Raw genomic sequence first — 27,659 nt, forward strand, 5'->3', positions numbered from 1 at the left:
ATTATTTTAAATTTATAATAATTTACGTTTTTGGAGTCAATTATTGTTCATCACATTAGATAGATAGATAGATAGATAGATAAAATATCCCTCATGTCATGTTTTTACTTCTATCACTTTCACCATATGTTATTAAAAATGAAAAATGAATGTATTTCAACAAAATCTTATCAAATTAATTTGCAAGTGACCCAAACCTTTGGAACTAAGTTGTATTTGTGTGCAGGGTTCCTCTCACAAACTTTTTTTTTCTTTCACGTACACAAAACAAAAGTTTTTCCCTCCACAGGCTTTCGGAAGACGCCATAGATAGATAGATAGATAGATAGATAGAAGAGAGATATAGATGGATAGAGAGATAGATAGAGATATAGATATAGAGATATAGAGAGATACAGAGATGGATAGATAGAGAGATAGATAGATAGAGATATAGATAGATAGATATAGAGATATGGATAGAGATATAGAGATATATAGATAGAGATATATAGATATAGGTAGAGATATAGAGAGATAGATAGAGTAATAGATAGATAGAGACATAGATAGATAGATGAAAAGATAGAGATAGAGATATATACATAGATAAATGGATAGAGATAGATAGATAGAGATATAGATATAGATATAGAGGTATATAGAATTAGATAGAGATATAGAGGGATAGAGTAATAGATAGAGACATAGATAGAAGAAAAGATAGCAATAGAGATATATAGATAGATAGATGGATAGAGATAGATAGAGATATAGATATAGAGATATAGAGATATAGTTGGAGATATAGAGAGATAGAGTATTAGATAGAGACATAGAAAGATAGATTAAAAGATAGAGATAGAGATATAGAAAGATAGATAGATAGATAGAGATAGATAGAGATAGAGATAGAGATTTCAAGGGGCGGCAGTAGCTCAGGTGGTAGAGCGTTCGTCTTTGGATCAAGGGATCCCAGTTCGAATCCCGTCTCGCCCGTGTTACATGTCGAAGTGTCCTTGGGTAAGACACTGAACCCCTAATACCCCCAATAAGCAGGTTAGCGCCTTACATGGCTGCAGGGCCGCTATTGGGAAATGTGGAGCACATTGTAAAGCGCTTTGGGAAGTCATTGACTTGAAAAGCGCTATATGAAATGCAGATCATTTCATTTCATTTCAGATATAGAGATATAGAAATATAGATAGATGGATAGAGAGATGGATAGATAGAGATATTGATAGATAGATAAAAATATATAGATAGAGATAGAGAGATAGATGGATAGATAGATAGATATAAAGTGGTCGTCTTCACGCTCCTCCTTCCGGCTTGTCACTGAAAACCACCAGGGACACATTTCGCACACCTTCTATCTAACACGCCGCTGACAGTTCCACTCAAAGGAAAACCTCCGTTGCCATTGACGGCCAGAGACGTCAAACCTGAGTTAACCGAGTTAACTGAGTTTTTTGAGGTCCGAATGGAGGACGTCTCGGCTTTTGTCGGGGGCCGGTGGGGTCTACGGCAAGCATGGGCGCTTGACGGCCGCAGGGGCTTCGGCACCGCCCGTCGTCAGGCAAAGGACATCAGCAGGGTGTCTTCTTGGTTTTTCAGCTGGAGAAGGAAAATTCGGGAATGAAAACGGGAAATCTTAGTAGCCCCGGACAAACGAGACAAAACAAAATAAAACACATGATGACAGTTAAAGAGTGAAGTCGCTAAATACAATTACAAATTCATCAAAAAATATGCATATAAAGTAAGCAAATGGTTCCAAAAACTAAAATGGATTATTAAGATTAATACAAACAAATGAGTACTGTATAAATGAACATATTGGTTTATATTAATACTTTTTTTACATGCTATTTAGAAAATGAATATATTTTTTTTGCATACTGTACTTCATTATTTACTTATTTAATAATTTACATATTTATTTATATACGTCCTCCCCTTTTTGCTGGCTTTCCTTCCTTTTTTGCTTGATCGCTTGCCCACTTCCTTTTATTGCCCTCTTCCTTTTTTTGTCTTCCTCCCTCCTTCTTCCCTTCCTTCCTTGCTTCTGTTCAACCCACCCTTTGTTTATTCCTTGCCTGTATTCCTTAATTTTCTACTGCCCTTCCTTCTTTCCCTTTTTGCTTTCATTCATTCCTTCTTTTTTGTTACTTTCTTTTTTGCTTGCCAAGTTTCCTTCCTTCCTCTTCTTTTAAGTCTTTGTTCCTTTTTTGGGTTTCTGTTATTTCTTTCTTCCTTTTTTGATTTCTTCCCCCATTCCTTCCTTTTGTGCTTTCCTTCTTGTCTTCCCTACTTTTTTGCTTTACTCACGGTCTTCTCCTTCCTTCCTTCCTTCCTTGCCTGTATTCCTTCCTTTTTTGCTGCCCTTCTTTCCTTCCTTCCTTTTTGCTTTCATTCGTTCCTTCTTTTTTGCTTCCTTCCTTTTTTGCTTACTTAGTTTCCTTCCTTCCTCTCTTATTTTAATTTTTCTTTCCTTTTTTTGGTTTCTGTTCTTTTTTCCTTGCTTTTTTTTATTTCTTCCCCTGGTCCTTCCTTTTCTGCTTTCTTTCTTGTCTTCCTTACTTTTGTGCTTTCCTCAATGTCTTATCCTTCCTTCATTCCTTCCTTCCTACCTTTGTTTATTCCTTGCCTGTATTCCTTTCTTTTTTTGCTGCTTTTCCTTCCTTCCTTCCTTCCTTCCTTCCTTCCTTCCTTCCTTCCTTCCTTCCTTCCTTCCTTCCTTCCTTCCTTCCTTCCATTTTGCTTTCATTCATTCTTTCTTTTTTGCTTGCTGGGTTTATTTCCTTCCTCTCTTCCTTTAAGTCTTCTTTCCTTTTTTTGGTTTCTGTTCTTTCTTCCTTCCTTTTTTGATTTTTTCCCCTCTTCTTTCCTTTTATACTTTCCTTCCCTTCTTCCTTCCTTTTTTGATTTCTTCCCATCTTCCATCCCTTTGTGCTGTTACTTTTTTACTTTCCTTACTCCCTTCCTTCCTTCTTTCCTTCCTTTTTTGCCTCCATCCTTCCTTCCTTCCTTCCTTTTTTTGCCTCCTTCATTCCATCCTTCCTTCAACTTCTAAAAAAAATATCGAGTTGAGCACCCATCACAGCATGTCGATTTGATTTCCTCCCTACGTGATGTTCGGGGCCGAGGGAAAGAGTTTTGCAGTTGGTGTTAGTTGTACGATGATGCAAATGGTGGAAGAAAAGTCAGTGAAAAAAAGAAAGAGAAAAGAGTGAGTGGCATGCTCCACAATCCACACACAAAAACCCAAATCATCTTCCTCACGAGAGACTAACAATCGTAGAAAAGTTGGCAACAACTTCTTTTTTAAACGTTTCTCCTTTATTTGGCCAGAGTCATCAAAATATCCAATTTGAAATATTAATTGCCAAAGATTTGATGTAAAAAAACATGCAGAGATGACTATATGACGACCTTAGCTAATATTAGCTTCTCACAGACTTACAAAGCTTGACACCGAGTGAAGATGTCTCACTCCAGTAGAATTTCCTGATATGGAATACATTTCTAGAGCTGTGGGGCCATCTGATGGCAACGGGGGGGATTTTGAAGTACTGTAATAACCATTAGGTTATGCTTTATCCATCCATCCATTATCTGCACCGCTTATCCTCAGTAGGGTTGCGGGGGTGCTGGAGCCCATCCCAGCTATTTTCGGTCAGTGGGCAGGGGACACCCTGAACTGGTTGCCAGCCAGTCGCAAGACACACAGGGACAGACAACTCACTTGCTCATTCACACCTAGGGACAATTACTCACTCGCTCAATCACACCTAGGGACAATTTGGACCGGCCAATAAATCTGACATGCATGTTTTTGGAATGTGGGAGCAAACTGGAGTGCCCGGAGGAAACGCACACAAGCACGGGGAGAACATGCAAACTCCACACAGGAAAGTTTGATCAGTTAGGCTTTATAAAAAAGGAAAATTGCATTTGTCACTTGAAACTCTGACATAAACAAGCTTGGAGTGAAATAAAATAGAAATAAAATTAGGATTCACAGCAAACTCCACCCATCACGGCAAGACAATTACCGGCACGGGAAGAACTTAAAGAGGAAAGTCTCAGGTCGTTCTTCTGCAGGGACAAGAACGAAACCAAAGACCAGAACGGTAAACCAAGTGAGGGGAGGAAAAAATCTGGATCCGATTTATGATTTAACACAGGGACATAAAAACATTTACATACAACAGACCACCAGGATACAGTGTCCCTGCCTTGTGACATTTTCACTCTCCAGTGTAGAATAAGATGCTTTTCTTGCCCCTCTTTATGGCATTTACCCTACTCAACCACATCGACGACAAATTATTCCTCGTGTCCAAAAAATTATTATTTTCTGCGGTGTGCTGCAGATAGATAGATAGATAGATAGATACCATAGATACCATAGATAGATAGATAGATAGATAGATACCATAGAGAGATACCATAGAGAGATACCATAGATACCATAGATAGCTAGATAGATAGATAGATAGATAGATAGATAGATAGATATATGAATGTATGGATATATGTATAGATAGATAGATACCATAGACAGATACATACCATAGATAGATAGATACCACAGATAGATAGATATACAGACAGACAGACAGACGGATACCACAGATACCATAGATAGATATAGATAAATAGATAAGATAGATAGATATACAGACAGACAGACAGACAGACAGACAGACGGATACCACAGATACCATAGATAGATAGATAGATAGATAGATAGATAGACAGACAGACAGACAGACAGACGGATACCACAGATAGATAGATAGATAGATATACAGACAGACGGATACCATAGATAGATAGATAGATAGATAGATAGATAGATAGATAGATGAATGTATGGATATATGTATAGATAGATAGATAGATAGATACCATAGACAGATACATACCATAGATAGATAGATAGATAGATAGATAGATAGATAGATAGATAGATAGATAGATAGATGAATGCATGGATATATGTATAGATAGATAGATAGATAGATACCATAGACAGATACATACCATAGATAGATAGATACCACAGATAGATAGATATACAGACAGACAGACAGACGGATACCACAGATACCATAGATAGATATAGATAAATAGATAAGATAGATAGATATACAGACAGACAGACAGACGGATACCACAGATACCATAGATAGATAGATAGATAGATAGACAGACAGACAGACGGATACCACAGATAGATAGATAGATAGATATACAGACAGACGGATGCCACAGATACCATAGATAGATATAGATAAATAGATAAGATAGATAGATATACAGACAGACAGACGGATACCACAGATACCATAGATAGATAGATAGATAGATAGATAGATAGATAGATAGATAGATAGATAGATAGATAGATAGATAGATAGATAGATACCATAGACAGATACATACCATAGATAGATAGATACCACAGATAGATAGATAGATATACAGACAGACAGACAGACAGACGGATACCACAGATACCATAGATAGATATAGATAAATAGATAAGATAGATAGATATACAGACAGACAGACAGAAAGACGGATACCACAGATACCATAGATAGATAGATAGATAGACAGACAGATAGACAGACAGACAGACGGATACCACAGATACCATAGATAGATAGATACCATAGATAGATAGATAATAGATAGATAGATACCATAGATAGATAGACAGACAGACAGACATACAGACAGACACCACAGATACCATAGTTGGATAGATAGAGATAGATAGATAGATACGATAGAGAGATATAGATTGATAGATAGATAGATATACGGACAGACACGATAGATAGATGCTATAGGAAGAAGCAAAAACATGATAACCATAGAAATGAGCTGTGAAATGATCAGGAAATGCGAAGCAGCCACAAGGATCATCATCCTGGATAAGGAATACGGCCAATGACCGAGCCTATTATTAGAAATAAGGAGGTGATTCGAGGTAGGGCATGACAATCTTCGCGAGTGGAAATTTAAAGAACAGTTTTTATTTGAATCTGCCATCTTTTCCCCACTCTGCATCCACCTGTTACCCCACTCAACCAGCTTAAGTCTCATCACAATGACGGTGAATCAATTTTTTTTTTTACCCCTTTATATGAAATTATATTTGCGTATATTACACATAATCTGATGTAGCGAGGGTTTGGAGAAATAGTTCGTATCTCCCACTATACAATCATTTTCCTTTGTGATCCCCACCTCAGACTGGATTCGTGTCGTAACCCGGGACCTGTACTGTTTTTGTTTTGTTACCTCCAAATTTGTCCTCGCCTTCTTCAAAACATCCCGAGTTCTTGACACTGCAAAATCAAAACAGGAAATTACGACGACAGCTGTTGAGCCAAGGCGTCCATATTCGGAAGCGCTTCATTTGTTTCACTCACGCTGGTTGAGGATGAAGTGCTCCATGTTCTCCTTGGTGCGGCTGGCGTTCCTCAAACGTCGGACAGCGCCCTTCAAGATTTCGTCCTGCTCGGAAACTCGGAACTTGAGCGAGGAGATTTCGTCCTGCAGCGACTGCTCCTGCGTTCCAACCGGGACATTTACGATGGTTGTTGGTAAGAACACCGTTAGAGATGACGCTGTTACGTAACGGGGTATTTTTTCAGTAAAGTGGGAATCGAACTCATTGTTTTTCCCGCCGTCTCGATTACTGACAGTCAATTGTGATGCGGTACTCTGTCTAGTACAGATCAGCAGGTTGTCTCATGTTAAGGCTATACAGTAAGTGTGCAGTCTTCTTGTGCTTAAGTAAGATGAGCGGGACATCGTTATTCACCAACACCACGCGATGTTGATGATGAAATTGTGTTGAGGTTTATTGGAGTCGAGCTTGACATAAGGAGAACACATTAGTTTAAAACGGGAAATTCCAGGCTTGTTTCTCCCGAGTTTAAATGTCAGCGAATGTTATTATTAATCGCCTTGGGCTGCAGAGTAATAACATTCTGCTTGGCGTGGAACAGGCGATCAAGTCGGGAACTTGGATGTGTCAGGCCGACCCCAACAAGTTTCTTGGAAATTGTGTAACTTTGGAAAAATTGAAAGAGGACGAAAACATTCTGGAAAAACGTGCACAATGAGGGAAAAACCAGTCCGTCATTGCGAGGGGACGTGCTAAGTAACAAGAGATGTTGTCTGAGTATATAAAAAGCTGATTGTCTCTTAGACGAATGAGAATTCTGTTTTGGACACTGACTGAGATAAATAAACGGCTCTGCCTCTCCCGCCGAGACTTTTGTGCATATTTTGTGGCGTACTTCTCAGGCTGCTCCGAAACATGGCTCTCATTCAACATGGCAGCCATGTACAATTACACAAAACAATGCTTGATGACGTCACACCACGGAGAAGGTCCTTCCGTAATGTCACGAGTAAGAGCGCTATTAAATTTACAATATTTCAGATCTCATTTGGGGAAACTAGAGTAGGATTCTTTCTCAGTGGTTCTTGCGTCTTTACACAGTAATTGTTCCAAAAATGTCTTTCAGTTATCTCATAGACGGAGATAAAGAGAGGGGGGAGAATAGCGACAAAGGGGGAGAGAGAAGAAGAGAAAAGTACTAAGTAGTCACTTTATATAGTTTTACTGTTGACTTATGTTGTGGACAAAATGTTTCAAGAGCAGTTGCAGATTTCTACTTGACCAGTTGTCTCATTTTTTAAGAGTTTGATTCATTTATTTTACACTGCTGTGTTCAACGCACTTTATATAGTTGAGCTGTTTACTTTTGTTGTTAAAAATATTCAAAGTACAGTAGAATACTTGAGCTGTCACGGTTGCCATGGCGCCCAATTGGCCCCGCCTGTGTGGCGCCAGCAGCGGCTCGTTGATGGATTGGCTTTCCGTCTATTTAAGCTCAGTGCCCTCACTCTTCCTTTGTCAGTCTGTCAACGAACCTCCTCCCTGAAAGACGGGGGGTTTTGACTCGGTCCTGTTTCATGTTGGTATTTCCTGTCCGGTATGGTTCCCGTTTAGTTTGTCATGTTTAATTTCGATACCCTGTTTTGATATATTCCTGTCCGTCCCATTGTTTAATATCGTTTTCCAGTTTCGTTCCCGTCTAGTTTGTCTTGTTTTATTCCGATATCCTGTTTCAATATCAATCCTGTCTGTCCTGTCTTGTCCGGTATCGACCCCATCTGTCCAATATCTGCTCGGGCAATCGGTATCGATCTCGTCGGCCTCTGGCTTCCTATCATTCCACGCCAGACTGCTGCCTGGCGTGCATGACTCCCCATTTCCCGTAAAATAAAGGGCTTGAGTGAGAAACGTCACGCATTTGGGTCCTGTTCCGGTTCTTCACATGAGCAGTTGTCCGGCTAGAGATTGTGATTTATTCTATAGTGTGAAACTCATTTTATAATGTTTTACAATTGACTTTTGTTGTGAACAAATTACCTGAAGTACAGTAAAGCTATGTCTAGTTGGCCAGTTGTCTCAGGTTGTGAGAGTGGTCAACTCTGTTTACGATGGCTCAAAGTGAGGCAAGTGGTGTATATTCAAACCTTCTTTAGGTCAGGGGTATCCACGTTGGGCAGAGCCGCCCTCCAGAACATCTTCAGCAGCGCTGTGGCCTCCTCCAAAATCTGAGCCAGGGTTTTGGCGTTGCACTGGATGCTGCCATAATCCAACAACTGCAACAAAAACACATTTCAGAAATGAAAACAAATGCACTCAATGTCACGGTTGCCATGACGCCCAATTGGCCCCACCCATGTGGCGCCAGCTGCAGCTTGTTGACAGATTGGCCCCCTGTCAGTGTTTAAACGCTGTCCTGTCAGTCCCCTTTTGTCGGTCCGTCTGCGAATCTCTGTTTTTACACGGCAAGTCCTTTTTCGCCTGTTTTTGCTCCTGTTTGTCTCCCGTTACGATCTGTTTTGATCTTGACCGCGTCTGTTCTCCCGTACCGAATAACGATCCGTTTTTTTGTTCTCGTCCACGTCGACTCTCTCCTGGCTTTCGACATTTTTCCGTTCCCGACTTCCGCGTCTGAGCAATCTCTTCGCGACCGGCGATCTCCCTTCTCCCTCCCCTTTCCCTTCTCCCCAATAAAACTGTGATTATCGTTACGCGAGTGGGTCCTGTATCCAGTTCTGGTCCTGACACTCAATGAAGTAAAAAAAGGGCGGAGAAATTTTTCAGAAGATCGCGGAGGCAGGAAAACAAGTGTGTTGAAACGAACTGTTGTGGTTTAAAGACTGCTTACGTTACGGGAAATCTTTGGCAAGCAAATATTATTAATGATCGCCTTGGACGGAGGACTGGTGTTTGACCTGCCAAGGGATTCTGGCAAGGAGCAAGGTGACCCAACTCTTCTGCGAAAACTGAGGGGAAAACAATTCCGAAGAAGGTACGAAACCCCTTTCACGTGTCAAGAACACGTGAAAGGGGACGGGCTATACTGTTTACTCATGCTGTGTTAAAACTATAAAGAGCCACTCATATCTGGAAAGACTTTGAGATTTCTGCAAAATTGTTGCATCAATAAACGAGAGCTTCCTCTGACGTCATTGATTCCTGCATTCTCTTTGAACGCGTATGAGACGAGTCCGATCTCATCTTCCTCGATAATAAAAAAAAATAAAAAATAAAAGAAGAAATTTCTGCCAAAATGTACTAAATGATATTCCTGGTGACGCTATGAGGAGGATGAAAATGGATTGGACCTTGAGAAGGCATTACAACTGTGGCGTGACAGCAAACCACGAAGAATATATGAACTGAAAAATCTGAAGTGATTAAAACTGCATGAATATATAGACTAATATTTCAGCAATATTATTTTGTATAAGTACAATATTGTGAACTGAAAAATCTGAAGTGATAACTGCTTTGTATTACCAATTAACTGTGATGATTAAAACTGAATGAAATTATAGATTTAAATAATTATTTCAGCAATATTATTATGTATAATGTACAATATTGTTGTGAACTGTGGAGGTTGTCAGCAGTATCAAGTTCCTAGGGGTGCACATTACAAACAAACTCACCTGGTCCGTGAACACTGCATCACTGGTTAAGAGGGCACAGCAGCGCCTGTACTTCCTGCGGAGGATGAGGAGAGCCCACCTGCCCCCACCCTCCCTCATCACATTCTACAGGGGCACCATAGAGAGTATCCTGACCAGCTGTATCTCTGTGTGGTGTGGAGGCTGCAGCGCTACCGACTGGGGTAGTGTGAGGAGGGTAACGAGGACAGCAGAGAAAATAATCGGGACTACACTTCCCTCCATTCAAGACATTGGCCAGAAGCGCTGCCTATCCCATGCTAAGAACATTATCGGAGACCCCTCTCACCCCCATCATGGACTGTTCACTCTGCTAGCCTCTGGGAAGAGGTACTGCAGTGTGCGGTGCAGGACCACCAGGTTCCGCAGTAGTCTAGTCCCCCTGGCCATTAGACTGTTAAATGGTCAATCCAACATATAGTTAACCTAAATCTTAACGGCTGATAATCTGACTTTTTGCACTACTGGCAGTTCTTTATAGCTTGCCACTCCTTGCACATTTGCTCTCTGCACTATTGTACTTACAGCGTTATTGTTACAGTGTTAATGTTACTGTTTACCTGACTTGTTAACCTGAATGCCCATTTTGCACATCTGGTTAGCTACTCCTCTTGCACTATCGGCACAATGGTATGGTAAAATACTATACGTAGCCATAATACAATACAACTTTTACTTATATCTGTACATTCGAGGAAACTGTGCGGGTCAGATGTATCGACATTTCGTTCTGTATACACGTGTACTAGAATGACAATAAAGTAGATCTGAATCTGAATCTGAATCTGAAGTGATAAATGCTTTGTATTCCCAATAAACTGTGATGATTAAAACTGAATGAATATGCAGATTTATGTTTAAATTTGTTGCCGATTTACAATTTCAACCTTTGGAGACCCATAGATCTATGTTGGGACCCATAGATTTTTGAGCATGCGAGTCCCCGGGACCCATCACTTTTCACAGCTAAAATGAAAACACTGAATACCATCTCAGCGTCCCGATTGGCCGCCAAGGTCTGCAAAGCGGCCTGGATCCGTCTCACGATTCCTCGTCCCTCCAGGATTTGCTGCTGCAGAGCGTTGAAGTCGTCCACGTGGCCGATGGCGTGACGCCCCAGAGCGTTGGCGAAGGAACCGTCCGGGGCCTCGCCCTCCAGCACGCTGTTCCCGTCTGCAAAGAAGAAGAAAACCTTCCAGAATTCTACAATACCGAAACAATTTGTTAGAAGTCACGTGGCGCGGTTAGCTCGGCACCATTGGCGGCGCTGTGGTGGTCATCCGGGTCCGAGTAGGGGGGCCCAGGGGACCCGCAGTTAAAGAGACCCGTGTCCCTGACGGGGGGTGAAGGGGCCGGGTCTGCGGAACACACAAACACACCAAAACCAAGCTTGGACACACTCTTTTTAACATGCGGTTTCATGCGGCGAAATGCCTGGCAAAGTAGTCGTGATGTGTCGAAAGCGAAATGTAGAGTGGCTTGCGAAATTATTTGGCCCCCTTGAATTTTATGACTTTTTTCCACATTTCTTACTTCAAACATCAAGATTTAAAACTGTCATATCTTGTGAAGCGTCAACAATAATTGGGACACCATCATGAAGTGGAACACACTTAATTGGATATTTTAAACTTTTTTAACAATTAAAAAACAAAAAAGTGGGTGTGCAAAATGATTCAGCTCCTTTACTTTCAGTGCAGCAAACTCTGAACTGTGGTTGTACATTGGTAGTATTTCTGTCCTAATATTTCTGTAGCTGTTTTTGTAGTATTTCTGTGGTATTTTTATCGTATTACTGTACTTTTACTTTGAAGCATTTTGTAGTATTTCCTCAGTGCTTTTTGGTACTATTTCCATCGGATATTTTTTAAGTATATCTGTCGTATTTTTGTAGTATCACCGTAGTTGTATATTGGTAGCATTTCTGTCGTAATATTTCTGTAGCTGTATTTTTGCAGAATTTCTGTTGTATTTATATGGTCTTACTTTAGTTTATCTGTAGAAGTATATTGAAGTATTTCCAAACTATTATCTTTGTAGTATTTTATGTAGTAATATTTATTAAAAGTATTTTTGTATAATAGTATTTCTGGGGCTGGAGTCTGGCATGTAGTCATTAGCATGCAGTCGTTAGCATCTTCTCATTGGCAAATACTTTTTAGCATGTAGTCGTAAGCATAAATTGTTATCATATAGCCATTAGCATGATTCATTAGCATCTACTAGTTAACTTGTAGCCGTTAGCATGAATACTTAGCATGTAGGTCTTATCATGTAGCTGTTGGTATGACTCATTGCCACCTATTTGTTAGCATATAGTCATTAGCATGACTCGTTAGCATCTAGCCGTAGACTCGTTAGCATGTAGTCGTTAGTCTGTTCAAGATGGCGGCGCACATGGATGCTGCGGTTCATTGCTCTCCAGCGAATGACTTGACTTGACTTAGCATGAGTCTGTTGGCATCGATTCGTTAGCATCCACTCGTTAGCATCCAATCGTTAGCATGCCTTTTGCTCAGGGTTACATTTCATTTCACTTGGGCTACTTCTGGAAACTTCCCTGGTTACCATGGTGACCAAGCTTCCCCATTTAAAATGAATGTGCCTATTCATTCCGAATGGGAAGAAAAGAACCCATTCATTCCGGATAGGACAAAATTTCCGTTATTACGACGACTTAGTCACCCTGGTAACGTCTACGGTTAACAAAAGACATAGCACACGATTCCCAACCAAGTCAGAATTTTTGACATATAATATAGTCGGGGTGCTCTCAGCCAACCTCAAGTCATTACCATGTAATAGCTGCCTCCTGTAGAAGCTTTCCCTTTGAGGACTGGCACCAAAAACCGCCGCCTCGGGGGTGGCACGGAAGGAGCCGCCGCCCAGCTTTTGTTCCAGCTTCTGTTCCAGCTGTTTGCGGAGCTCCAGCTGTTTGAGGCTGCCACTTTCTTGGACGCCGTTCTGCATCTGCGCCCGCAAGCTCCTCACTTCGCTCAATAGCGCCCCCAAGTCGTCGGGCAGAGCGCTACTCTCCTGCAGCATGCCTGCAAACCAAAAAAGAGGATCTGTGTGGAGCTAATATAACAGCACTTAATAAGAATGAGAGCCAGGTGTCTTTAAGGTATTCCCAAACTTTTTTTTCTTTCTTGAATTAGACACAGAATGTTGCAAAATTCTGAACACTGATGAAGATAAATAAACGGCTCTCCCTCTGAAGGCTGGCCTCCTTCAAAATCTGCAAAAAGCTCCTGAAAATATTCTATGAGACAGTTGTGGCGAGCGCCCTCTTCTATGCGGCAGCGTGTTGGGGAGGCAGCATCAAGAAGAAGGATGCCTCTCGTCTCAATAAACTGGCGAGGAAAGCGAGCTCTGTTGTGGACACAGAGCTGGACAGCCTGACAACAGTAGCTGAGAGACGGGCACTGGAAAAGCTGCGGTCAATCATGGACAATCCATCGCATCCACTACACAGCATTATCTCCAGACAGAAGAGCAGCTTCAGCAACAGACTGCTGTCACTGGCTTATGCCACGGACAGACTGAAAAGATCTTTTCTTCCTCATGCCATGAGGCTCTTTAACTCTACCCAGCAGAGTAAAAGCCCACATTAAACCACACCCCCTACATTGCATATTACCGAATTTTATTGCAATATGTATTCTGTGTAGCACTATTTAGATATTCTATATAACACGCTACAGTGGGCATTTGTACGTCACACTGGGTATTTGTATATTGTATTCTTTTTGCTTTATTATTGTATTGTTCTCAGCTCAGGGATGCTGCTGGAAATGTATCTATCTATATATCTTGTCTTACATGTTTTGGGGCGAGGCAATAAGGTCTGCTCCGAAAAAGGAAGGAGCTGAGCCGAAAGGCAAAGTCTTGATTTAACGGTGGATCTATGTTCCTACCCTCACCTAGGGTCATAACTGTAGGTCATGATCAAAAAACAAAATCTAAAATAAGTGTGTCAGGGCTCTCCCTTAGAGAAAGGGTGATAAACCCGGTCATCCCGACAGAGGCACTGTAGCGCTCCTTCTCCTCCACGTTGAGAGGAGCCAGCTGAGGTGGCTCCGGCATCTGGTAAGGATGCCTCCTGGACGCCTCCCTCTGGAGGTGTTCCGGGCATGTCCCACTGGTAGGAGACCCCTGGGATGACCCAGGACATGCTGGAAAAACTACGTCTCTAGGCTGGCCTGGGAACGCATTGGGATCCCATTGGGTGAGCTAGATGAAGTGGCTTTGGAAAGGAAGGTCTGGGCTCCCCTGCTAAAGCTGTTGCCCCAGCGACCCGACCCCAGATAAGCAGAAGTGTCATGATTGCTGATTCAGGGCAACTGTGCCAATTGGCGCCAACAGCCCTGAGCGCTGTTCAAAGACTCTTTTTAAACCCCCGGCTTCTTAGAGGAAGCCGTCAGACCGTTTGCGAACCTATGCTCCCAGCTAGGCAAGCTCCATACCATCCGACATTTTCCTGCCCTGTTTTCTCCTGCCTGATACCTGTTGCCGACCTGTTCCTGGACCCGTTTCTGCCCTGCTCTTCTATCCCGACCATCGACCTGTTTTGCCCTGTTTCCTGCCTGATACCTGTTGCCGACCTCTTTTCTGGACTCGTTACCGCCCTTGCTCCACCGTCCCGGACAACGACCTGTTTTTTCGCTGTCTACGACGACCCTCGCTCGACACGGAAGTGCCACTTCCGCGTTCCTGCCACCTGCAACCCGTGTCCGTTGATCATAAAACTGAGTAAACGAACGCTACTGGGTCCTGTCTCTGTTTCTGGCTTGTGACAAGAAGACAATGGATCTATGGAAGGATGGGGGATGATAGCGTATTTTTGATTTTGGAGACATTTTTGTATCAAGAACCACAAACCTTTGGCCGATTTGAGGTGATCATGGACCTGCAGTTCGGTCTGCAGAGATCGGACCAGCTCTCGACTCTCGCACAGCTGCTGCTGCGCTAGCGCCCCCTCGTGTTGTGCTCTAAAGATGCAGACGGAGATAAATATAACTGTATATTTGTTTATATGCAGGAGAAGAACCATTCTGTATGTTAAGTGCAGGCAATAATCAAAATATTGTGAGTAATCCCATGATGTCAACACGAATAATGATAATGAATTAATATCTTAGTCTAACCGCTAACATTTCCCTTGCAATGGTTGGGTTAGTCCACAGGTGTAAAACAGGCGGCCCGCGGGCCAGATCAGGCCCGCTAAGGGATTGAGTCCGGCCCGCGAGACAACACTCAGAGAAGCGCAAGAGAAAAACAAGCAGCAGGTTGAAAGATGTCAACTTGACTGATTTATTTCTTTCTCTTTTTCTCTCTCTCTCTTCCTCCCTTTTTTCACTCTTTCTCTCTCTCTTTCACTTTCTCTGTCTCTCTTTTTCTCTTTCTTTGTTCCTCTTGGTCTTTTTACCTTCTTTTGCTCTCTTCCTTTTTTCCTTTTCTCTTTTTCCTTCTGTCTTTCTTTCCTTCTCCTTTCTCTACTTCTCTCCTTTGCTCTATTTCTCTTTTTCCCCCTCTCTTCCTATTTCTCTTTTTATCTCTTGTATTTCATGCTTTCTCTCTCTCTCTCCCTCTCCCTCTTGCGCTTTTTTCTCTCTTTCTTTGTCCTACCGTCTATACTTCTCTCTCCCTCTCTTTCTCTTATTTCTTTCTCCTATTTCTTTCTCTTTTCTTCTTTCTCTCTAATCTACCCTTCCGGCCCCCGGGACAATGTTAGTTCCAACGTGTGGCCCCCAAGTTAAAATGAGTTTGACACCCCTGGGTTAGTCCAAACATAAGTCCCACAGCCCAGATCAATCCCGTAAACAGATTTGATCTGGCCTGCATGACAACAACGAGAGCAGCGCAAGAAAAAAAATGAATCACATCATGTCAAAAATGACCTATTTTGTACCCTTGAGTATGAAAAAAAAAAAAGCTTGAATACTCGTTGAAAAGCAAGAACTATCATCAAGACAGAAAATAGAGATCCACTGCCTATTTGTTATTGCAACATCCATTGAAGCCTGGTCATCCTGGAAGGGGGAAGACCTCATGTGCGGTCCCTTCTCAAGGTTTCTTCATTTTCCTCATGTTGAGGTTTTTGAGTTTTTCCTTGCCCTCATGTCGGTTTTAGATCAGGGGATGATGTCATAATAGTCTGCAATTTCCAATAATCTGTGTTCTGTGCAGCCCTTTGAGACTCTTTGTGATTAAGAGCTTCACAAATTAACATGATTTGACATGTTTTTGAGTTTGTCCTTGCCCTTATGTAGGTTTTAGAACAGGGGATGGGGTCATAATAGTCTGTTTGCAATAGTCAGCCCTTTGAGACTCTTTGTGATTAAGGGCGTCACAAATAAACATGGCTTGACTTAACCTAAGGCTTTTGAGTTTTTCCTTTCCCTCATGTAGGTTTTAGATCAGGGGATGGTCTCATAATAGTATGTGGTTTGCAATAATCTGTGGTCTGTGCAGCCCTTTGAGACTCCTTGTGATTAAGGGTGTCACAAATAAACATGACTTGACTTGAGGGTTTTGAGTTTTTCCTTTCCCTCATGTAGGTTTTAGATCAGGGGATGGTGTCATAATAGTCTGTGGTTTGCAATAATCTGTGGTCTGGTAAGCTCTTTGAAACTCCTTGTGATTAATTGCTATACTAATAAATAGGACTTGACTCGACTGAGCTTTTTGAGTTTTTCCTTGCCCTCATGTCGGTTTTAGATCAGGGGATGATGTCATAATAGTCTGTGGTCTGTACAGCCCTTTGAGACTCTTTATGATTAAGGGCGTCACAAATAAACATGCCTTGACATGACTTGACTTAAAAACACTGTTTTAGACAATATTATCACTTCAAAAGAAACCTGCTGTTACTGCAAGAGTCCAGAAGATGTCAGTAACTCACCCTACATAACCAAGGACCAATCAATATAGTCAATCCAGAAATGAGGAGTGCTTGCTTGTTTTTTTTTCCAGATTTTTCATAAAAAAACCTATAAACAAGCGTAACTACAGAAGATTCTTGGTATTCTCAATCACCAATCCAATGGGATTATTGCCCGCATGTGAACCAAATCCGGGTCATTGTACAAACCTGTTGATTTTTTCCTGAGCCGCCTGCCTCTCCTGCCTGAGGGCCACAATCTGCTTCCCTTGCTCCTCGCCATGCGCCGCCAGTCTCCTCAACTCTTCTTTCCAGCGTTCGGCCTCCAGCTCAGCTTGCTTGAGGCGAGCTCGGGCCAAGGTCAGCTCCTCGCAGGAACCTGAGCCAAAAAGCAAAAATACACTATGAATTCTGCTTGAGCGGTGCCTATGGACCTCCATTTCCTCACTATGTGTCTCACAGCGGAAACAGTGGAGAGGTGAAGTCTATTATATAGCTTTTGGAATACTTCCCCTGAAATAAGATGTTCAACAATCTTTGTTTTTAGGTCATTTCAGCTCAGAGATTTCAGCTGTCAGTGAAAACATAGGGAGAAAATGGAAGATCACAAGCGCAGTTCTACCTGATATAGTGAGCTAAAACTGAACTGAACATTTATTTGTATATCAGTCTTCTAAGTGTTTTCACCCAAAAAAGGCAGCATACCCGAGTTAGCCTGCAAACGGGACTGAAGAACCAAGTTTTCATCTGTCAGAGCTCTGATTTCGTTGGACAAGTGAGTAACGGTGTCCAGGCCTTGGATGTAAATGTTTGTTCCTGCCCCTGAAAAATGGAATAGGAGGAAGTAGAAATTCTCTTAAAGGGACAGTGATTGACTGCTGAAAGTTGTTGTCGCTAAGAACAAAGCTGAGGCGCCACCAAAAATTTGTCGGACTGAGACGAAGACAAAGGAACATTTCTGTACCTCCGTCACGTCCCGGCTTTGCTAGTTTTTCCTCCAGCTGCTGTCTGAGATTCTCATTGGTCCTGATGGACTCTTCAAGACGTTGGCGGAGACATCTCAGCTCCCGAAGGTGTTCTTCCATTAAATTCGACCCTGGAAAAAAAGCATGAGAGATTTACATGATATAGATTGTGAAGGACATTTCCAGCAAAAGCTAGTCATTCTTTTAAGTCTTTTCTTGGGGGCAAGTAAACGCTAGCTCATCTTAATACTTTTTTGTTTTAAAATGTTGTTTACTTTCTCAAGCCTGCGTACTGCTTTCGTAGTTCGGAAATAGTGTAGCCTCAAAACGCTAGCACATGCTGCCAGAAGTCGACAAACGGGGAAAAGAAAATAAAACCCGTCATTTGTCTCCTGAAGCTTCGTCTCGCTGACAAACGCTGTGATTCTAGCCTCTTTCGGGCCATGGTCAGCTCCTCACAGGAACCTGAGCCAAAAAGCAAAAATACACTATGAATTCTACTTGAGAGGTGCCTATGAAACTCCATTTCCTCACTATGTGCGGAAACAGTGGAGAGTTGAAGTCTATGAGAGAACTTTTTGAATGCTTCCCCTAAAATAAGATAGTCATGGACCTCCATTTCCGCTAAGGCTAAGCGGCGATATAAGCCTTCTGTACCATCCGTAATCATGGGAGATGTAAATTCTCTACCAAATAAGACCGACAAACTGGCTGTGCTGCTGAAAAACATCAAAGCGTACAGGGAGTGCAGTTTGCTGTGTTTTACGGAAACGTGGCTCGCGTCTAGCATTCCGGACGCTAACGTGGTGCTTCAGCGCTGTTAGGACAGACAGAAACACAAAAGCCTGCAGGAAGCGGAGAGGAGGTGGACTCACTATCTAGTGAACATGAAGTGGTGTAACCCTGTGCACAAAGATTTCAATCTGCCGCAGGGATGTCGATCTTTTGGCCTAGCGGGTGACGTCATCCACTCCGCTGTTGCTAAACTACAACACAGCACCCCGAGGCCATCCTGTTTATCTATTAAAAATCAACAAAAGTATACTGCGGGGATGAATAAAGTATCTTTCTATCCATTTATCTATCCATCCATCCATCTATGGTATCTATTTATCTAGGGTATCTATGGTATCTATCTATGGTATCTATGGTATTTATGGTATCTATCTATGGTATCCATCCTATCTATGGTATCTCTCTCTCTATCTATCTATCCATCTATATATCTATCTATCAATGGCATCTATGGTATCTATCTATGGTATCTATGGTTTTTATGGTATCTACCTATGGTATCTATCGTCTCTATGGTATCTCTCTCTCTCTCTCTCTCTCTATGCATCTATCTAACTATGGCATCTATAATAATAATAATAATAATAATTTCCTTGTATTGTCATTCTGTGTAACAATGTACACAGAACGAAATGTCGATTGCATCTGACCCGATGCAGCCGCAGCCAAGAGAGGGCGCCGCCGACCACTTTTTAAGTCTTAGGAATGACTCGGCCGGGGCGCGAACCCGAACCTCCCAGTCTCAGAGCGGGCGCCTTACCATCTAGGCTACTGAGCTGGTTATGGTATTTATCTGTGGTATCTATGGTATCTATCTATGGTATCTATGGTATCAATCTATCTATGGTATCTATGGTATCTATCTATGGTTTCTCTCTCTCTCTATCTATCTATCCATCTATCTATCTATCTATCTACGGTATCTATAGTATCTACGGTATCTACAGTATCTACGGTATCTATGGTATCTATGGTATCTATGGTATCTATCTATCTATCTATCTACCAATTTATACGACATCAGCTTCAGATGAGGAATATTAAAACATCAGTTTCATGGAAAATTTTAGTTAACTCGCCTCATAGGAAGAACTATATATATTTTTTCAAATATTTAATTTTTTTTTTTTTGTAATTCTTAATAATTATTCCTGCAGGTATATCTACCTGTGTGGCTGTTTTCTAGGCCAGGTCCAGCAGGGAAAGCAGAATACTTCGTGATGTTGTTGATGTCCCAGAGACCGCCCCCTCCTGGGCTCTGCTGGTACTGCTGAAAGGCCTGCTGGGGAAATTGGCTGTACCCCGAAAGGTTGCACTGGCTGGAGGGGAACGAACCAGACTCTGAGAATCCTGGGAAAAAAAAAATAAAAAAAATAAGTATGAGTAAAGGAACTTGGTACAGGCAGGCAATATTTATAATAGTAATGGAAAAAACACTAATGGCCAATATATTCCTTGGCTATTTTGATACAGTTGTATCTATCTACGTGTAGTGTAAGTCTAAGCATAGTGACTTAAAAGACGCAGCAATGGAGCAATCAAGCACGGAACTTATGAATTAATTCTTGAAATGATCATATTTTCCAGACTACAAAATGCGCCTTAAAGCCCCAAAATAGCCAGAAATTTGAAAGTTCACGTAACAGGAATTGAACCTAGGTCGTGGTGGTGAGAGCGCCCCCACTTGACCACTAGATCACGCAGTGATACGAATGACATATGAAAAACGATAAGATTTTATCTCATTATCACACTATTTTTCTCACAGTCCTAGAAACGAGTATTAGCGAATGGAAATATAAATATATAATATTATTATAATAATAATAATAATGTAATATATAATAAATATAAATAAACGCAAAGTCCCTCAGATACACCGTTTCCTTGTTGTGTTTTTTTGCGTTTGTTTATATCGGGATGACTTTAAAACGGGAAATTCCAGGCTTGTTACTCAGTTATACTCTCCATTCTCTAACATTCGTTTTTTGGCACTCTGGGTAAAAATAGTGAGATAAAAATCAAATGCCTTTTCGTATGTCGTCTGTGAAACTAGTGGTCAAGGAGTTAATTGTCAGGGCTCTCACTGCCGTGACCCGGGTTTGATTCTCAATGCATATAATGTTTTGCAATTTTGGTCAGATTTCTCAATCTTTGCACTAAAATACACTGTAAGTATATAAAGTGTAATACAGGAATCAAATTTGGTAGCTATTACTGCAGTTTTAATTCCATGCGTCTTATAGTCTGGTGCGCCTTGTATATGATAAATATATAGCAAATGACTATTTTTAGGGGGTCCAAAATAAAACCTGAAATGATGTCATTCCTGTTTCTTCCTTGTAAATGCCGTATGTATGGGTTTACTCGTTTGTCACTAACTAGTCATGTAAACCAGGGTTTTTCAACAGGTGGCTTTTGGGCCTTTGCTTTAGCAAAATAGGCTAAGAAGGAAAAAAAATGAGGATCAATTACACTCCTTAACAGTAGGTGGTGATATAGTCCTGCTTGATCTATTCTTTGTTCAGTCAATCGGTATTGTCCCGACTGTGTTTGAGAGGGACTACATCTCATTTTACTGAGATTTTGTTTGTTTTATTTCCTCTTTTTGCCTGTTATAATGGGTTCGAAAAGGTTTGCGAAAGGAAACTTGGAAAATAGTTAAGAGGCTGAACAACAACGATCAAGTTGAAGAAGGAAATGATTACGAAGTACCAAAACAGTGTACTTTGAAGTACTTTGTCAACCTTTGTTTATTTAAAGCTTAAATCATCATGTTGCCTTTGCTCGGAAAACACTGGTCTACCAGTGATCCCAAGAGCCAAGAAGAAATCTGCAGGAGAGGGTCTGCCATTGAAGCGCTGCTTGAATGTTTAAAAAATGTTATATATGTAGTTTTTTTTTACCAGTATGTTTATATTTTTAATCCAAATAATGTAATTATTAGAGTTGTTAAGGTTTTATCAATATTGATTTGCTCCAGGGCAGCATGGCGGCGCAGTGGTTAGCGGGTGTGCGGCACAGTTATGAGGTCATGAGATTGAAGCTCCTGTGTGGAGTTTACATGTTCTCCCCATGCCTGTCCGGTTAATTGGCCTAACCAAATTGTCTCTGTCCCTACGTGTGAATGAGTGAGTGAGTTGTCTGTCTCTGTGCCCTGCAACCTGTTCAGGGTGTCCCCTGCCCACTTTTGGAAGATAGCTGGGATGGGCTCCAGCACTCCCGCGACCCTACTGAGGATAAGCGGTGCAGAAAATGGATGGATGGAATGGGTTTTCTCCAGCAATCCAATATTCCCTTTCCAATCTGCTTATTTTCTAAACCACAGGTGTCAAACAGGTGGCCCGCGGGCCAGATCAGGCCCGCTAAGGGATTGAATCCGGCCGGCAAGACAACACTCAGAGAACCGCAAGAGAAAAATGAGCTGCAGGTTGAAATATGTCAACTTGATGTTGCCAAAGGCGGGTGCCTCGAACAAAGACACTGTACTTGGATTTATTTCTCTCACTCTCTCTCTCTTTTCCACCCCTTTTCTCCCACTCTCTGTCTCTTTCTCTCTCTGTGTCTTTTTAACTTCTTTTGCTCTAACTTCCTTTTCTCTCTTTCCTCTTTCTCTCTTCCTACCCTTCGCACTTTGTTTTCTCTTTTCTCTCCTTCTGTCTTTCTATTTCTCTTTGGATTTCTTTCTTCCTCTCCCTTTCTTTTTCCCCTCTCTCACGACTTTTTATCTCTTTTGTTTCTCCCGCTCTCCCTCTTTTCTTTCTTTGTCCCGCCCTCTCTCCTTTTCCCTCCCCCTTTCTCTTATTTTTTATCTCTCTTTTTCTTTCTCCGACATAATGTTTGTTCCATCGTGTGGCCCCCGAGTTCAAATGAGTTTGACACCCCTGTTCTAAACGGAGTTACTGATGCACACAAAACATTTTCGCCCCACCCCTCACCCCTTATCTTCTCATTCATCTGTCGGTAGAACATTTCCGGGCGGGAAGCCGCGGCGGAAAAGGCCCGAGGGCGGGGGGCAGGAGGAAATTCCGTACCCGGGATGGAGGGGAACGGAAAAGCTGGTGGAGAATGAAAGTAAAGTCAAGAGATGGGTGGAAAAAATAAAGGTGGAAATGTTGAGGTTTTCTACCTGCAGTACCCCCAAAAGCCGAGGAAAACGTTCCGGGACAGCTGAAGGAGGAGAGGAGGGGTCCTCGAGGAGGAGGGGGGATAGACGGGTGGGCTAGAAGATAGAGATGCAAGGTGAAAAACCGAAAAAGAAGAAAAGAAGTGTTTGTAGCACTCTTGGGTAGAGGAAAGAAAAGCCACTGAAGCTTTGATGAGTGCTCAAATATTTCATGAACAATGGACAGAACAATAGACAGAATCTAATATACATTTTTAGTAAAATAACACTTTTACTCGGTTAAGTTGTGACAGATAAGAGATCCTTAATTTGCTCAATCTTGATTTCCCAATCCTGTTATATATGTCACGGTTGCCACAGCGCCCAATTGGCCCCGCCCATGTGGTGCCAGCTGCGGCCCGTTGACAGAGTGGCTTCCCTTCTATTTAAGCTCAGTGCTCTCACTCTCCTTTTGTCAGTCCGTCAACGAACCTCTGCCGCGCAAGACGTGGGTTTTGACTCTGTCCAGTTTCCTGCCTGCGTTTCCTGTCCGGTATCATTCCCGTCTATTTTTGTCCTGTTTATTATTCTCTCCAGTTTTCGTTCCCGTGTAGTTTGTCCTGTTTAATTTCGATTTCCGTTTATTTAAGCTCAGTGCTCTCACTCTCCCTTTGTCAGTCCGTCAACGAACCTCTACCGCGCAAGACGTGGGTTTTGACTCTGTCCAGTTTCATGCCTGCGTTTCCTGTCCGGTATCATTCCCGTCTATTTATGTCCTGTTTATTATTCTCTCCAGTTTTCGTTCCCGTGTAGTTTGTCCTGTTTAATTTCGATTTCCGTCTATTTAAGCTCAGTGCTCTCACTCTCCTTTTGTCAGTCAGTCAACGAACCTCTGCCCCGCAAGACGTGGGTTCTAACTCGGTCCTGTTTTCTTGTTGGATTTTCCTGTCCGGTATTGCTCCCGTTTATTTTGTCCTGTTTACTTTCGGTTTCCAGTTTTGTTCCCGTCTATTTTTGTCCCGTTTATTATTTTCTCCAGTTTTCGTTCCCGTGTAGTTTGTCCTGTTTAATTTCGATTTCCGTTTATTTAAGCTCAGTGCTCTCACTCTCCCTTTGTCAGTCCGTCAACGAACCTCTACCGCGCAAGACGTGGGTTTTGACTCTGTCCAGTTTCATGCCTGCGTTTCCTGTCCGGTATCATTCCCGTCTATTTATGTCCTGTTTATTATTCTCTCCAGTTTTCGTTCCCGTGTAGTTTGTCCTGTTTAATTTCGATTTCCGTCTATTTAAGCTCAGTGCTCTCACTCTCCTTTTGTCAGTCAGTCAACGAACCTCTGCCCCGCAAGACGTGGGTTCTAACTCGGTCCTGTTTTCTTGTTGGATTTTCCTGTCCGGTATTGCTCCCGTTTATTTTGTCCTGTTTACTTTCGGTTTCCAGTTTTGTTCCCGTCTATTTTTGTCCCGTTTATTATTTTCTCCAGTTTTCGTTCCCGTCTAGTTTCTCCAGTTAATTTTCAATATCCTGATTCGTTATCTATCCTGTCCTTCCACGCCAGACCGGCTGCCTAACGTGCATGACTCCCCATTTCCCGTATAAAAGGCTTGTGTGAAAACGTCACACGTTTGGGTCGTGACCCTGTTCTGGTTTATGACATTTGCCACTTGAAACCCTGGGTTTTGACTCTGTCCGGTTTCCTGCCTGCGTTTCCTGTCCAGTATCGTTCCTGTCTATTTTTGTCTTGTTTATTATTCTCTCCAGTTTTCGTTCCCGTGTAGTTTGTCCTGTTTAATTTCGATTTCCGTCTATTTAAGCTCAGTGCTTTCACTCTTCCTTTGTCAGTCTGTCAACGAATCTCTGCCCCGCAGGACGTGGGTATTGACTCGGTCCTGTTTCCTTTTGGTATTTCCTGTCCGGTATGGTTCCTGTTTTGTTTGTCCTATTTAATTTACGATACCCTGTTTTGATATCATTCTGTCTGTACTGTTGTTTAATATCGGTTTCCAGTTTCGGTCCCATCCAGTCTGTCCTGTTTAATTTCGATATCCTGTTTCGATATCATTCCTGTCTGTCCCGTCCTGTCTGGTATCGACCCCAGCTGTCCGATATCTGCTCGGGCAATTGGTATCGATCTCGTCGGCCTCTGGCTTCCTGTCTTTCCACGCCAGACCGGCTTCCTAACGTGCATGACTCCCCATTTCCCGTAAAATAAAAGGTTTGTGTGAGAAACGTCACGCGTTTGGGTCCTGATCCAATTCCGGTTTTTGACACTATCAGCTTTCGCTATGTTTTAATGTATTTTTGCTCAAAACTTTATTTAAACAAGGAACAACAAATTGTAGTTTGTTAATAAAAAAAAAGTATTTCATTCGATGAATTTGTTTTATGATAAAATATTGACAAAATTTTCTTTTATTTATTTATAACTATCTTTTTAAAAGAGATGACATGCTTTCTTACCATCACGTTGGGATCGTAGCTCTTCCTGCTCTTGATCGTCCAATTCGGAGCAAAGATCGAGGTCCCGGTTTGCGGGACTCCCGGTGGATCCCAAGGAAGTCCGGTCCGAGGCCTCGGTGGTCTCGGAGAGGGCCCGGCAGCTGGAAGGAGTCTCGGAGCGCTGCTGGAGTTTGTTGTGAAGCGACTCGATGATTTTGTCTTTCTGCTGGAGTTCCTTGCTCAGCCTGACAGGCAAAATGTTGGGGAAAATTCAGCCGGCGTTTTTATTTCGGAAACAAATTTGGAAATATTAGCCCAAATATTAGCCCAAATATTAGCGCAAGCTAGCTGCCGGCTGACAGGCTGATGCTATGCTTACTCATGTTAGCTGTTAACACTGTCAGCATTCAGCTAACGGGTCATTATAACAGCTAAATCCTAACAGCTTCATGCTAACATGTTAACAAGTGCTACATGCTAATAAATTATTCTAAGGACTACATGCTAACTGCTCCTGCTTACGAATTATGCTAACGGCTACTTGCTAACAGTAAATATGAACAAAATATGTTAACAGCTACTTGCTGACAAATTATGCTAATGGATACATGTTAACGCTTTATGCTAACGGCCAAATGGTAACTGCTTCATGCTAACAAATTATGCTAATGGTAACATGCTAATGGCTACATGTTTACAAATTACGCTAACGGCTACGGGCTGATGAGTTATTATAACGGCTAGATGCTAACAAGTGATCCTAATCTCCAAATGCTGAAAAATATGCTAGCGGCAAAATGCTAACACCTAAATTGCTAAAAAATTATGCTAATGGCTACTTGCTAACGAGTTATTCAAATAGCTGAATGCTTACTGCTAATGCTAAGAAGTTATGCTAACACCTACATACTAATAGCTGCATGCTAACAAATTATGCTAACGAGTTATGCTAACATCAACATGCTAACAGATTTATGCTAACGAGTCACGCCAACATCCAGATGCTAACGACTCATCCAGGCCCCCCACAGTCCCAACTTAAAAATTACAGAAACATCTAGATAGATAGATAGATACCACAAATAGATAGAGATACAGATAAATAGATAGATAGATAGATAGATAGATAGATAGATAGATAGATAGATAGATAGATAGATAGATAGATAGATAGATAGATACCATAGATACCATAGATAGATACATACTATAGATAGATACATACCATGTATAGATATATAGATACATACTATAGATAGATACATACCATGTATAGATATATAGATACATACTATAGATAGATAGATAGATAGATAGATAGATAGATAGATAGATAGATAGATAGATAGATAGATAGATAGATAGATAGATAGATAGATAGATAGATAGATAGATAGATAGATAGATAGATAGATAGATAGATAGATAGATAGATAGATAGATAGATAAGATAGATAGATAGATAGATAGATAGATAGATAGATAGATAGAGATACCATAGATAGATACCACAGATAAATAGATACCACAGATAGATACCATAGATACCATAGATAGATATATAGATACATAGATAGAGACCATAGATAGATAGATACCACAGATAGATAGATAGATAGATAACCATAGATAGAGAGATAGATACCACAGATAGATAGATATAGATAGATACCATAGATAGATAGATAGATAGATAGATAGATAGATAGATAGATAGATAGATATAGATAGAGATACCATAGATAGATACCACAGATAAATAGATACCATAGATAGATACCATAGATACCATAGATAGATATATAGATACATAGATAGAGACCATAGATAGATAGATACCACAGATAGATAGATAGATAACCATAGATAGAGAGATAGATACCACAGATAGATAGATATAGATAGATACCATAGATAGATACCACAGATAGATAGATAGATAGATAGATAGATAGATAGATAGATAGATAGATAGATAGATAGATAGATAGATAGATAGATAGATACCATAGATACCATAGATAGATACATACTATAGATAGATACATACTATAGATAGATAGATAGATAGATAGATAGATAGATAGATAGATAGATAGATAGATAGATAGATATAGATAGAGATACCATAGATAGATACCACAGATAAATAGATACCATAGATAGATACCATAGATACCATAGATAGATATATAGATACATAGATAGAGACCATAGATAGATAGATACCACAGATAGATAGATAGATAGATAACCATAGATAGAGAGATAGATACCACAGATAGATAGATATAGATAGATACCATAGATAGATACCACAGATGGATAGATAGATATATAGATATATAGATATATAGATAGATAGATAGATAGATAGATAGATAGATAGATAGATAGATAGATAGATAGATA

At 41.2% G+C, this 27,659-nt stretch overlaps 1 protein-coding gene across 1 annotated transcript in view; it reads right to left on the reverse strand.

Moving 5' to 3' along the window:
• Positions 1 to 1,165: 1,165 nt before the first annotated feature.
• The window catches only part of LOC148376750 (myomegalin-like), a 76,472-nt gene continuing 49,978 nt past the window's right edge, over positions 1,166 to 27,659 (reverse strand). The window contains exons 26-41 of the mRNA XM_088350362.1: positions 25,269 to 25,492; positions 22,835 to 22,927; positions 22,644 to 22,763; positions 19,873 to 20,055; positions 17,910 to 18,041; positions 17,651 to 17,767; positions 17,156 to 17,324; positions 14,944 to 15,053; positions 12,858 to 13,109; positions 11,319 to 11,420; positions 11,051 to 11,235; positions 8,557 to 8,685; positions 6,432 to 6,570; positions 6,301 to 6,347; positions 4,038 to 4,080; positions 1,166 to 1,596 (exon numbers count right to left, since the gene is read on the reverse strand). Coding sequence (XP_088206488.1) covers positions 1,502 to 1,596; positions 4,038 to 4,080; positions 6,301 to 6,347; positions 6,432 to 6,570; positions 8,557 to 8,685; positions 11,051 to 11,235; positions 11,319 to 11,420; positions 12,858 to 13,109; positions 14,944 to 15,053; positions 17,156 to 17,324; positions 17,651 to 17,767; positions 17,910 to 18,041; positions 19,873 to 20,055; positions 22,644 to 22,763; positions 22,835 to 22,927; positions 25,269 to 25,492 — 2,140 coding nt within the window. The 3' untranslated portion in view covers positions 1,166 to 1,501. The remainder of the gene's footprint in view (positions 1,597 to 4,037; positions 4,081 to 6,300; positions 6,348 to 6,431; positions 6,571 to 8,556; positions 8,686 to 11,050; positions 11,236 to 11,318; positions 11,421 to 12,857; positions 13,110 to 14,943; positions 15,054 to 17,155; positions 17,325 to 17,650; positions 17,768 to 17,909; positions 18,042 to 19,872; positions 20,056 to 22,643; positions 22,764 to 22,834; positions 22,928 to 25,268; positions 25,493 to 27,659) is intronic.

This window comes from Urocampus carinirostris, chromosome 1, assembly GCF_059441175.1.
Source record: "Urocampus carinirostris isolate Australia breed hairy pipefish chromosome 1, RoL_Ucar_1.0, whole genome shotgun sequence".
Taxonomy (NCBI): Eukaryota; Metazoa; Chordata; class Actinopteri; order Syngnathiformes; family Syngnathidae; genus Urocampus; species Urocampus carinirostris.